The sequence below is a fragment of the Eublepharis macularius genome, chromosome 5 (genome assembly GCF_028583425.1).
Source record: "Eublepharis macularius isolate TG4126 chromosome 5, MPM_Emac_v1.0, whole genome shotgun sequence".
In the NCBI taxonomy this organism is placed as follows: Eukaryota; Metazoa; Chordata; class Lepidosauria; order Squamata; family Eublepharidae; genus Eublepharis; species Eublepharis macularius.
Genome location: NC_072794.1, coordinates 90,551,921 through 90,564,925, shown reverse-complemented (window position 1 = coordinate 90,564,925; position 13,005 = coordinate 90,551,921). Strand labels below are relative to the sequence as shown.

Here is a 13,005-nt window from a genome sequence, read left to right as displayed (position 1 = left end):
AAAATTACTTTGATCAAATACATTGATATGATATAATGTTCAAGTAAGGTAATTTGAGCTTTTCCCCATGTTTCTGCATGTTCTATTACATTGCAAGTTAAAATAATAATCCTCTGATATACTGAAATACAATCCATGTACCTGTTATGTATACCATTATTGTACAAACTGTTTGTATGTACTGTTTCTCTATCATGTTGCCACTAAGCCAAATAATACTATTTTCCAATGCAAACACATGCAATTGTCATTCTGTTAAAATAAATTATTGAAAGTACACCTGCCTTTGTTCCACATCTACTTTGCATAGAGTTAAAATGGAGCATATATCTCTGCAATGAATTGTGATACCTGCACAGATAGGCAAAGGGGGCAGGTAATATTTTGCCACAAAAACTAGTGATGTGTCTGATTATTGTACAATACCTGATAGCAAGCTAAGTGAAGAAAATGCTGGCGTAACACATAGCTGATAAGCCAAAACTCTGGGCCCGAGAAACAGTTTTACCTGTAAACAAAATCTGAAAAAAATCACAAATGTTATATACATTTTATACCATCTATTCACATTTTTATGTAAGATGCTTCCACTAATGATGTCATTACATTGTGGCCTTCTTTTGGGGTCCAAAGTAAGCAAAATGCATGAAAATTATAGCGACATATTCCTATGCCAGCACAGTATAAAAATGTGTTTGGAGTATGTACCTTTAAACGCATCCTAAAAGTAAGTAGGAAATGTAACCCAAGCTATTGGCTACCTAAATCCACTGAGAAATGCAATTCGTAGTCAGTGAAACAAAAATATTTTTAGCAGCGCTACCAGTTAAGGGCAGGTGCTGATGCTATCAAATCAATTTCAGGGATTATATATGCTCAACATTGCCCCTAAACCACACTTTAGAAAATGCAAGTACACTATAAAGTGATGTAAAGCACTTACAGCATTGGATAAGCAGGGGCCACTGTGAAAGAGGCATATATGAAAGTGGGTTTTTTTTCAGTTGCAACCAAAATTAAGAACTCCATTAACTCCTAGTTTATTTTTCCAAAACCATGCAACTGATCTTTTTATTAAAAAAAAAATCTGCACCAAGGTAAAACACTGAACCACTAAAAAGGTAGGCTCAGCTGTACATGCAGAATGAAGTAATTTCACTGAATGAAAATTACACTTACAGCAACTCTGGGCTCTACATTAACCTCTGCCCCCACCAATCTTAGTCAAACTATGTTCCTTCTCTTAGGGACTGAAACCCAGTCTAAAATTCTAAAAGTAATGATTTGTAGTAGAATTGATGATGTCTAGAATTACAAAAGGAAATAAAAGAACAAACAAGACTTCAATACCTTACAGTGTCTAAGTTCTACATCTTCATCTCCATAATCTGTAATCTCCCCCATTTCTTCTAGGTGATTGAACGAGAGTTTGGGGATTTTAATTTTCTTCTGCATCACGCTGTTTTCAAGGTCTGTTTTATCTTCTGAAATTTTACACACAAAAATACTGGTCACGTTCAGCAAACCTATCATTCAGAAGTTCTATGTGTGAGGCCAGACCATTTAAAAAGATTCCCATGCTTACTTTACTTGCCTTTGGTGTGCAATAAATTAACTACTCCATAAAGTCAGTGTTAAAACAGGTGAAAAAGCAACATGCATATGTACATATTTTATATTTCTGTTTCTTGAGTACAGAAAAACAATACAATTACCATACACATTTCTCCTAACTTATTTAAATAATTGTATATACATTTGAAAATTTCCCACCACATAACAAAGCCAGGACATTTTTTTAAAGTATTTTTGAAAGTAGTTGCCTGGAAGAAACAGCATACGTTGACCAAAGTTTTGTTTTATAGTTCAGACCTAACAAAAGTCTAAATGCATTACATAGCTGATACTGACTATATGCTCCTTATGTTGGGATCTAAGGATAGGCTAAGTATGCTGCTTGTTTAAAGGCTGCCTAGTTCCCCAGTAAGTACCCTTTCTGAGCTGGCAGAGGTGCTCTTGGATGTGGTGATGGATACACCTCATTTGGTTGTTTTGGGTGATTTCAACATTCATGATGAATGCTCTATGCCACGGCCACCCCAAGATTTTATAGCTTCTTTCGCTGCCCTGATCCTCTCTCAAAAAGTGACAGGATAGGACACATGAAAGAGGCCACTCCTTGAACTTAATCTTTTGCACTGAGCCTTTGAACGATATCTTCTTTCAGACTGGAGACTCAGCTTGAACCATAGTCTGACCATTATGCACTGAAGGCAAAGGTGAAAATGGCCTCAACACCCCACAAAAGGGGAGGACTCACTGAAATGATCTGCCCACCAAGGTTCTTGGATCCTTCCAGATTCCAAAATGCTCTGGGTTTTTTTTAGGATTCTCTAACTCATTCTCTGTTGAAGCTGTGGTGAGACCTTGGAATGTGAAGTTCCTTGAAACAATTGACAAGGTGGCTTCTTGTCAACACCCCTCCCTCCCGCCACTTAGGGCAGAAGCCAGCCCCATGGCTTACCCCAGAGCTGAGTGACCTAAAGAGTATGGAAGACATCTAGAAAGATGCTAGCAGAAAACTTGCGCTGAATCTGTCAAAGCATGCTATAGACCCCACTGAGAGACCTAAGAAGCAACAAGGATAGTAGCAAAGAAATGTTATGTCTCTGCTACCATTGGATCAGCCAGTTCATGACTACCCCAAGATATCTTGACATATTTTGACTGCTAAATCTGAACCTCTACTGGCTCAGGAACAGACAATTAGCTGTGACACCTTTGCAAACTTTTTGCTGATAAAATAGCATGAATACACTCTGACCCAAACACCTCATGTAATTTAAGTGAGGTGGAAGAAATGCTTAATACGCTGTCTGGTCCCGATAGAACATTTTGTCCTAGTTACAGTGATAGATATTGACAAGATCTTGGCATTTGTGAAAGCTACTTCTTCACTGGATCCTTGCCTGCCTTATCTGTTAAAATCATGTAAAGACCACCTAAATAAACACTTGGTGTCTAGCATAAATCAGTCACTAATTCAAGGTGCCTTACTTCAACCATTCAGAGGTAGTTATTTACCCACTACTTTAAAAAAATCAGTAGACAAAAATTGTGGCCAATTATCCTTCCATCTCTAATCTGCTTGTCATGACTCCCTCTAGCCAGTCTTCTGACCAGCCCTCTGACCAGGCCAGTAACTCAGACACAGAAGGCTCAGAGGAAGAGCCTGAAGACCAGATTGCCTCTCTCACCATGCGAACGGCAACGACAACGGCAAAGGGCCCAGGCAGAGGCAGCACAAAGAAGGCAAAGTGTGAGGTTGGTGGCCACCTTCCTGCAGATACAGCACTGAACACCAAGGGAAATACTTCCTGGCAGGATCCTGGCAAGAGCAAACCTTGCCTCCTGAGCTCCAACATCTGCTGGTAAATGGAAGATTTATTCACTCACCGTGAAGCTTCCTTTCTTGGTGGTCCAAGAGTGGGGCAGTCAGGACTTATGGGTAGCTCCTCCTCCATCCCTTGAGCAGGGTCGAACGAAACACGCGATTCTGAGGGGGAGGGGCTCCCAGGCTGCTCCAGTTCCTTTTCAAGCCCTCAACGATTTCCCCCGGAGTTCTTTCCAAGACTGCAACTGTCCTGTTTTGGATAACTACAACGGCAACTTGATAACTTTATCGAAAAAATATAACATTATAACTACACCTCAGTCTAATGAACTAAAGAAGGCTATGTACCCCTTCCTCACTTCCTTGCCAGCTATGTCCCTGTCGCATGTGACCATGTCTGTATTGGGTGGGATTGTGACTGCCCCACTCCTGGACCATCAAGAAAGGAAGCTTCACGGTGAGTGAATAAATCTTCCATTCTCTAGTGGTCCGGAGTAGGGCAGTCAGTACTTATGGGATACATGCATAGCAGTGAACCCAGGGGCGGGCTCTCTATGGATCTAGGACATGCTGGAGTACCCTCCGGCCAAAAGCTGCATCGGCCGAGGCCATCTGGTCTATCCTGTAATGCTTAGTGAAGGTGTGGACGGATTTCCACGTTGCGGCCTTACATATCTTTTCCAGGCATGGGAAGGACCTGTAAGCTGCTGAGGTGGCTGTCCCCCTGAGGGAGTGGGCAGTAATGCCTTCTGGGGATGACAGGTTCCTAGCCTTGTAGGCTAAACCAATGCATTCTCTGATCCATCTACTTAGTGTGGATGGGGATACTCTCTCCCCCATGGTGTTCTGCTTAAACAAGACGAACATAAACTCCCCCTTGCGAATCTGATTAGTTTTATCGATATAGAAGCTTAGGGCCCTTCTAACGTCTAGCCTGTGCCACTCCCTTTCCTTGTCATGTTTAGGGTTAGTGTAAAAGGAGGGTAGGACGATGTCTTCCCCCCTATGAAAGGACGAGTTGACCTTTGGGATAAAGGCAGGATCCGTCCTTAGCACTACTTGGATCCGTCCTTAGCACTTGATGGAAAATGCACAAATCCCTATTCACTGAGAGTGCCCCTATCTCCAACACCCTCCTGGCAGATGTCAAACCTACTAGAAAGACTGTCTTGAGAGTCAAGTTTTTTAAAGAACAGGTTGCCATAGGTTCAAAGGGTTCCCTCGTGAGCGCTTTCAGCACCAGGTTCAAATTCCAAGTTGGGAAACGATGTACTTAAGGCGGATTCAGCAAGGTGGTCCCTCTCAAGAACCTCTTGATGTGGGGGTGCGAAGTGAGAGATGGACCAGTCTTGGTGCCTCTGATGGCTGATATCGCTGCCACCTGCCGCTTTAATGTGCTGGTACTAAGTCCCTTGTCCAAGTCATCTTGTAAGAATCGAAGGATCTGGTCCACGGGTGCCGATATTGGGTCGTGGCAAGTCTTGACGCACCAGTCGTTGAAAACTTTCCACGTTTTATTGTAGCTTTTGTTGGTAGAACCTTTTCTGGAAGCCAACATAGTGGAAATAACCTTCTCCAAGTATCCTAGGTCCCAGAGCTGGACATGTTCAACCCCCAAGCTGTCAGTCTTAGGGACGCAGGGTCTGGGTGCCAAATGCCCCCCTGTGTCAGGAGGTCCTCCCTGTACGGCAGAGTCCAGGGGTTCCTGCCGGACATCCTTCTGAGGTCCTGGAACCAGGGCGTCCGAGGCCAGAACGGTGCGATCAGTATGACGTTCGCCCTTTGGTCGAGGATTCTCTGAAGCACTCTGTGGATGATCTTCGGTGGAGGGAAGACTTAAAGAAGACATCGTGGCCATTCCTGAGTCAGCGCGTCTACTCCTATCGCCTCTGAGTAGAATAGTGGTACTTGCCTGTTTTCCATGGAGGCGAAGAGGTCCACCTCTGGAGTGCCGAACCTTTGGCATATTTGCACAAACACCTGTCTATTCAGGGCCCATTCGGACTGATCCACCCTGTTCCGACTCAGCCAGTCCGCCAGGGTGTTCTGTTGTCTGGCAATGTGGGTTGCCTTCAGCGATTTCACGCTCTTTTCTGCCCATAGAAAGATCTGCTCCGCCTCCCTTGTCAGGAGCTTGGACCTGGTGACTCCTTGCCTGTTTAAGTAGGACTTCGCTGTCATGTTGTCTGTTAGAATCATCACATGACTGTCCTTGAGGTCGCTTTCGAATTCTAATAGCTCATTTCTTATGGCCTTGAGTTCCAGGAGATTTATGCTTGCTTCTCTTTCTTTGGGAAGCCACTCCCCCTGTGTCATCCTGTCCTTTGTGTGGGCTCCCCAACCTGTCAGGCTGGCATCTGTCATCATCTGTTTCCTGTTCGGTTCCCTGAGTGGGGTACCTTCCATGAATCTGTTCAGTTCCAGCCACCAGTTCATCCCTGGACAGAGACGGGGGAATCTCCACTAGTCTGTGCCATTTGTGACTTATGACCCTTTGATAAGGGCGTAGGAACCTTTGAAGGGGTCTGGTGTGAAATCTGGCCCACTGGAGCGTATCCTGGCAGGATACCATCATGCTCTGTAGTTTGGCCAGTTGCATTATCTCCACCGGCTTGCCCGAATGGACTTGATCAGGGCGAAGATCTTCTGCTGTCTTTCCTGAGAAACAAAGGTCTTGTCCAGCATAGTGTCCACATTCACTCCCAGGTGAACGATCCACTGTGATGGAGACAGTATGCTCTTTCATCGGTTCACAATGAAACCGTGGTCCTCCAAGCAGGCTATAGTCCGTGCTACTGCCGCCGGCCCCTCCGGTAGAGATGGCGCCTTTATCAGAATATCATCCAGGTAAGGCGACAGGGCTACTCCTTGCAGTCTGAGGTAGGCCACCAAGGTCACCAGGACTTTGGTAAACACCCTCGGTGCAGATGTCAGGCCGAAGGGGAGAGCCGTGTATTGATAGTGCTCCCCGTCGTAGGCGAAGCGCAAGTACCTTCTGTGAGAGGGACGTATAGGTACGTGCAAGTAGGCCTCCAACAGATCTATGGACGCCAGATAATCCCCCTGCTGTATGGCTCCAGTAGTGGATCTCATCGTCTCCATTTTGAACCTTCTGGATCTTACATGAAGGTTCAGCCACTTAAGGTCCAAGATGGCCCTGATCTCCCCGTTCTTCTTCAGGATGATGAAAAACACTGAGTAAACCCCTTGTCTCCTGAACTGTGGAGGTACTGGCTCTATGGCCTTGATCTGTGACAGGTGATGAATAGCTTCCTTTATTTTCCGGTGCTTTTGCTGAGATTGGTTCCGGGACACTTGGATGAACCTCCTGGTTGGTGCTTTCTCGAATTCCAAGGAATAGCCCTTGGATACCGTTTCCAGTACCCATTGGTCTGAAATTGTTTGCCTCCACCTGGGTGCAAAGAACTGGAGGCGACCCCCCCGATGAGCTCGGTCTCCCCTCTGCACGGATAGTCATGCTGAGGTGTTTTTCTTATGTCCCTTGGACTGGGTGGCCACCTTCCTAAAGCCAAAGGGTCTGGCGTCAGACCTTGACTTGGCTTGCCATCTGCTCTTGAATGGTCTGTCGGCGTTGTGCCTGGTTGATCTCCTGAAATCACAAAAGGAATGTCTTCCTTTGTACTGGGGTTCTCTTTTCTTAGATGGAAGCACCTTTTTCTTCTCAGCATTTTTGACTAGATATTTGTCCAGAGCCTCTCCAAAGAGCTTAGATCCCGAGTATGGAATCGCTGCTACCCTGCTGCAGGCTTGTTGGTCCATGTCCCAATTTCTTAACCACGTATTTCTGTGTGCTGCTACGTTAAAGCCCATGGCCCTGGATGACATTTGGAATGAATCCAGAGTGGCGTCTGCTGCGAAGGCTGCTGCTAAGGCAATTTTCTTCACCTGGTTTTTGACCTCCTTGGGCACCTGCTGCTGCCAAATCTGAGGCCCAGGTGTATGCTGTCCTGGCGAACAAGGATCCAGTTGCAGATGATCTCAGGGACGCAGCCGAAGCCTCGAAGTCTCTGTGCAATGCCTGTTCAATCTTTTTGTCTGGTGGATCCTTAGGCATGCCCTCTGCGTCCATGGGTAACACCGAGGTTGTGGCCAAGCTGGTTACCGGGTCATCCACGATTGGTAGTTTGAGCTTTTTAGCGTCCTCTGGACTCAAGGCATAAAACTTGTGGAAGATGGATTGGTACAGCTTAGGTTTTGCTGGATTATCCCATTCTGTCTTCAGGATATCGTGGAAGATAGCCGGCAGGGACACGCCTGAGTGCTTTGGCCCCATCTTTGGCAGTGCTCTTTCCAGTCCCTGAGGGTATGAGGATTCCGTTCCCCCTTTTCCTGCAACAGAGGGTGAAATCTCCAAGGTCCTTAATACCTTGGTGAGCAATTTAGAAAACATTTCAGAGGGGAAGAGCCTAGATTGAAACTGGTTAGTGTCCACCTCTTCCTCCTCAGACAGTTCCCCTTCTTCACTCCCTGAAGATCTAAGGGATGTTCCTAAGTCTTCTTGGGAAACATCTGAGTCACTAGAGTCCTCATCCTGCCACTCCCTTGCTTTACTCTTTTTTGCTTTAGAGTGGACAGTGGGTTCTGCATGCCTTTTCCCTTTGGAAGTGGCTGGCTGCTTATCCTTCTTTTGGGAGGCAGGCTGCCCTTTGAGGTTTTTAACAGCATTGTCAATCCCCCTTTTAATTTCTGCTTGTAGCCAGGCTAAGATGTTCGCCTTTGCTTCTGGGCCTGTCAGGCCAGGGTCCCCACCTCCTAGACCTTCCCCTTGGGATGGATAAGTTTGTCTTGTTAACTTTGGGGACTCCATGCCAGTGAGGGCAGACTCAGCCACTTTCTGTTCTGCTGCCCCGGCCTGTGACGTCATTCCCGCCAAAATCTTCTCGCCTAGGGTGAAGAAAGGCATGGGCGGGAATTACTATGCAGCCTGAATTTAGAAATCTCAATTCCCCCCATAGAAACAGCAAGGCGCATGAGACTCAAACAGGAGAGGGAAATCTTTGCTTCTAAGGCCAGTTGCAAGGACTATTGTGCCATAGCCTTCAGAGCATCCAAGCACTCCCCCATTTGCCCCTGGGGAAAAAGGCTCGAAATCTCCCTCGAACAAAAAGGGCCCCTCTTTGGCCGTTTCCCACCCTTACTGGGACTTAAGGCTGCTTGCTTCCTAGCCCAGCCGGGGCCTAAGGGAAGACTTCCCCCCTTCCCCCCCCCCCCGCTTCCTTGAGGCTCCCAAGCCTCTCCGAGGGGTCCGAGCAGCAACTCACGATTTTTGGCACGATTAAGAGGCCTCCGCAAGGGAAAAAACCGCGCCGGGCTTCTTCGCGTTCCCGCAGCTTCTTGCCGGCCATTCCGTGCTGCCTTGCCTCTGCAGACGCCGAGTCCTAGCTACCTAGGATCATCGGCACTGCTGCTCGCCTCCGCGGCTTTCTAGCCACCCCAGATCTTGCTCGGATGGAAGGGAGGGAGGACCGGGGGGGGTGGAGGAAGAAACCTTCCTTTCCCCCCGTGAGCACGCGCCTCGATAAGAAGTCTGCCTCTTCTCTTGGATCGCTGCTCCCTCGGAGCAAAGAATTTCGTGCGCTCCTGCAGAGCAGGGCCGAAAAAACTGGAGCAGCCTGGGAGCCCTTCCCCCTCAGGATCGCGTGTTTCGTTCGACCCTGCTCAAGAGACGGAGGAGGAACTACCCATAAGTCCTGACTGCCCCACTCCGGACCACTAGAGAATGCAGCTAAGCCAGATCACCCCTCAGCCTATTTAAGATGAAGCTTAAGAGAAATGCACTGCTGGATTAATTAGTTGACTAAGTACAAGCTCTGTATTCCAGCCCCAGTGGCCAGCTTCAGTCCCTCATGCCTCAAAGGCTAGCCGATCAAGTGACTGACTCCAAAGGACACCTGCCAGCCAGGCTCAGGACACTACCCTTTCTAGGCAAAATGATTGAGAGAGTAGTAGCAGATCAGCTTCTATATGGTGCAGTGATCTGGAGTTGGAATGAATGTCTGATCTAAACCCTGGAACCAATCTAAAGTCTCTTTTTAAAGAGAATTATAACTTTGTCTTGCAGCACTCTAGTGGTTTTAGTGCAGGCTGAACTTGGGTTACCTACTATCAGAGCCCGTTTGCACTTGGCTCTATTTAGATTCTGGAGAAAGCAAAGGAATATTTCCACTAGTCTGCTCTTAAAGCAAAGCAGTGCACTGCTATATTCAGATGCCATTTGCACAGCAGGTGGATGACTTTTGGGGTTCCCTTGCCTGGTCTTACTATACAAGATTGGACTGTTAAGATGGATGCTGTGGTAGTTAGAAATACAACTCCCTGTTCCAAATTTTCTCCCTGGTTCAAGTTGTTCAAGAGGGACCATGGCAGAACTTCTTATTTGACCAAAATAATCTTTTCTATCTTAGAATGGCTTTAACTTCTCTGAAGTTTCAAACCACACCCTCAGTCATTCTAGAAGGACGTTATACACAAACAATTGCTGCCTGTTTTTGTATTTCTGTAGCTTTAAACCCTGAATACCTTACACGTTATCTTTTGTTCTGCATTTTGGAGAAATCTTAAAAGCCTCTGATTCCTCTCCTGTGGTGGAAAAACTGTCTTTCTTTCCGATTTGAATCCGTACATCCCTTACAGGGTAGCACAGTTTGACCTGGCAGCTAAAAAAAAACTGGGCTCGAGTTGTGCTTAATGACTGTAGCCATGGAATTGGATATCATCAATATGTAGAAGACACCCAGCTCTATATCTCACTATCCAAATCCCTTCGTGATGTAATAGCAGTTTAATAGCAGTGGTCAAATAGCTAAAAGTGAACAAATTGAAACTGAACCCAGACAAGACGAAAGTGATGCTGGTTGTGAAGGTGGAGATCTTGAAGAACATTGTGCTTCCCACTTTCAATGGGGTTCTGTTGACCCTTGCAGACTTGATTAAGAGCCTTGGGGTTATAATGGATTTGGCATTGCTACTAGAGTAGCAAGAAAATGCAGTTGCAAAAAATGCCTTCTTCAAACTCAGTTTAGCCCAGAAGATGGCTGATCTGGCCACTAGGATCCATGCCATGGTGATTTCAAGATGACTACTGTAATGCACTCTACATTGGTATCCCCTCAAAGTTAACTTGGAGACACCAGCTGGTGCAGAATGCCACAGCTCGATTATCATCAGGAGTCAGGTGAAACATGCACATTATTCCCTTTCTATAGTCACTCCATTCACTTCCCATCAATGATCAGGCTCAATTCAAGGTTTTGGGCATTACATACAAAACCTTTCATGGCTTTGGTCCCTCATATTTACAGGACCTCCTCTCTGCCTATGCCATATCACAGCAGCTTTGCTCATTTGAACAGGGCCTTCTGTAGGTGCCACTCTACAAATGGGCAAAATCATCACCTGTCCAAACATACATTCTCTATGGTGGCCTTCATCTTGTGGAATAGCCTGCCTGAAAACATCAGAAAAGCTCCTACTTTCCTGACTTTCCACAAATTGTGCAAAACTGAATTATTCAAGAGGGCTTTTTTACACAGATAATTATACTGTGTTGTAAGGAAATGCTGTAGCACTGTGGTTAAGTGGTTGGGTTGAGAATCACTACTCTAGTGGTTCAATTCCATCTACTGTCATGAGCTCAGTAGGTGGCCTTGGGTAAGTCACTTCTCTCACCCCCAGCTCCCCAGCTGTATTGTGAGGATAATAAAGTGACCTTGTTCATGGCTCTCAGTGGGGCACTAATCTATCTAGAAGAGCGATATATAAATAGTTATTTTTCAGAGATGCACTGGTAAGGAGATAGGGACTGTTGACTATACTACTGCATACTGTCTTTTGCAGTAATTAGGATCCTACTGAATACTTTCTGTGCCATTAATGTGTCATGTCAATTTAATTATGTTTTGTTTCAGCACTGTTTCAACTCTGTATGAGATTTCTGTTTATTTGCAAATTTATATTGTATTGTTTATTGAATGTCCCCAGGGTAGGGAATGCTCGCTACCCTTGGCCTGTTGAACTTGTCACTAAATTATGAATCCTAGAAACTCTCCCTCCCTAATTCCCTGTCACTCCTTCCCCTCTCTTTTTCTTCCTCCACCACTCCTATCACTCTTTCTCTCCCATCCCCATCACTTACTTGGGTCCTGCCTGCCAGCACTGCCACTGCTCCCCTCCATGCAGCTGCAGTATGGGAAATATGGCAGGTACTGTTGTAGGGGAAAGGGCAGGTCCTGCAGCAGGGGAAGGGACTCATCTTCTGGCAGGTTAGCACAACCTTCAAGCAGTATTCAGACCCACCCAAAAAATACAACAGATGCTACAATCAACAAAAGACAGTAGAGACCCCCTCACCTCTGCAGGAGTATACCGCATACCCGGCAGCTGTGGACAAGTTTACATCAGGACCACACAGCGTAGCATCCAGACAAGAATAAAAGAACATGAAAGATACTGCAAACTTGGCCATCCGGAAAAATCAGCAGTGGCTGAACATAGTCCAATTCAAACAGGACACAGTATCCTATTCCAGGACACTAAAATACACTTCCAACTACTTCATCAGATTGCACAGGGAAGCCATTGAAATTCGTAAGCATAAGCACAAGTTCAACAGGAAAGAGAATGAATAGACCATGGTTTCCAGTCCTGAAAAACACCAGGCTAACAAAATACTCTACATCCTACAATAGCCCTGCAGAGAAGATTAGCATATCAAGCACCAATCCTTATGCAAAAGAACCTCCTCAGGATACAGTGAAGCCTCCCTCCACTAGCATTCCACACCCTGGGAAACTCTTACAGGATGACTCAGCCCAACCCCACCGTCCTGAGTAGATATAAATTACCTGCCAACATCTTTTCCACACTGTGACACTAAGAGATCTCTGTCTTTTGGTGTTACACCTCTGAAGATGCCAGTCACAGCTGCGGTGAAACGTCAGGAACTACAATGCCAAGACCACGGCTATACAGCCCGGAAAATCCACAACAACCATCGTTCTCCAGCTGTGAAAGCCTTCGACAATACACATGGGAACTGTACATGTGCAGGCCCACCACAAATGTTCCAAAGCTCTAAAAGCACTTTTCTACTGCATGTGACTATTAAAGTTGGGAAAAGCAGATCCCTCTCTCAGTTCATTAAGCTGCCGATGAAGAAGGTAAAGTAGCACAGTAAAGAGCACACGGTGGGGAAGGAGGGAGGGGTATGTGCCTGCACAGAAGAACACTCGATGAACAACAGTTACAGGTAGATGCTACCCTGTTTTCATCATTGTGTCTTCTGTGCAGTCCCTCATGGCAGATTAGCGAGCTAACTTACCCAGGAGGTGGGTATAAAGCTCTTCATTGAAAAAAGACTCTTCAGGACTGCTTTGTCGACTGCTGCGTCCCTTCTGGAGTCTTAAGTCAATGGCATAATATTTAATGAATGCGGATGGTGTCAACCAGGTGGCTGCTTTCCATAAGTCCACTAAAAGAATGCCCAGGTTGAAGGCTGATGAGGTGAATTGAGTCCTTGTAGAATGTGCTCTGATGTTCAGAGGGCATGGTTGATTGGACTGCTTGTAGCACTCCCTACTGAGCCATACTAT

At 46.0% G+C, this 13,005-nt stretch overlaps 2 protein-coding genes across 2 annotated transcripts in view; both read right to left on the bottom strand.

Annotated features, from left to right (window-relative positions):
- Positions 1–13,005, bottom strand: part of AGBL4 (AGBL carboxypeptidase 4) — a 2,119,283-nt gene that overhangs the window by 803,771 nt on the left and 1,302,507 nt on the right. The gene's annotated exons all lie outside the window — the stretch shown is intronic.
- The window catches only part of BEND5 (BEN domain containing 5), a 63,415-nt gene that overhangs the window by 35,167 nt on the left and 15,243 nt on the right, over positions 1–13,005 (bottom strand). The window contains exon 2 of the mRNA XM_054979844.1: positions 1,351–1,484. Within this exon, the coding sequence (XP_054835819.1) occupies positions 1,351–1,484 (134 nt within the window). The remainder of the gene's footprint in view (positions 1–1,350; positions 1,485–13,005) is intronic.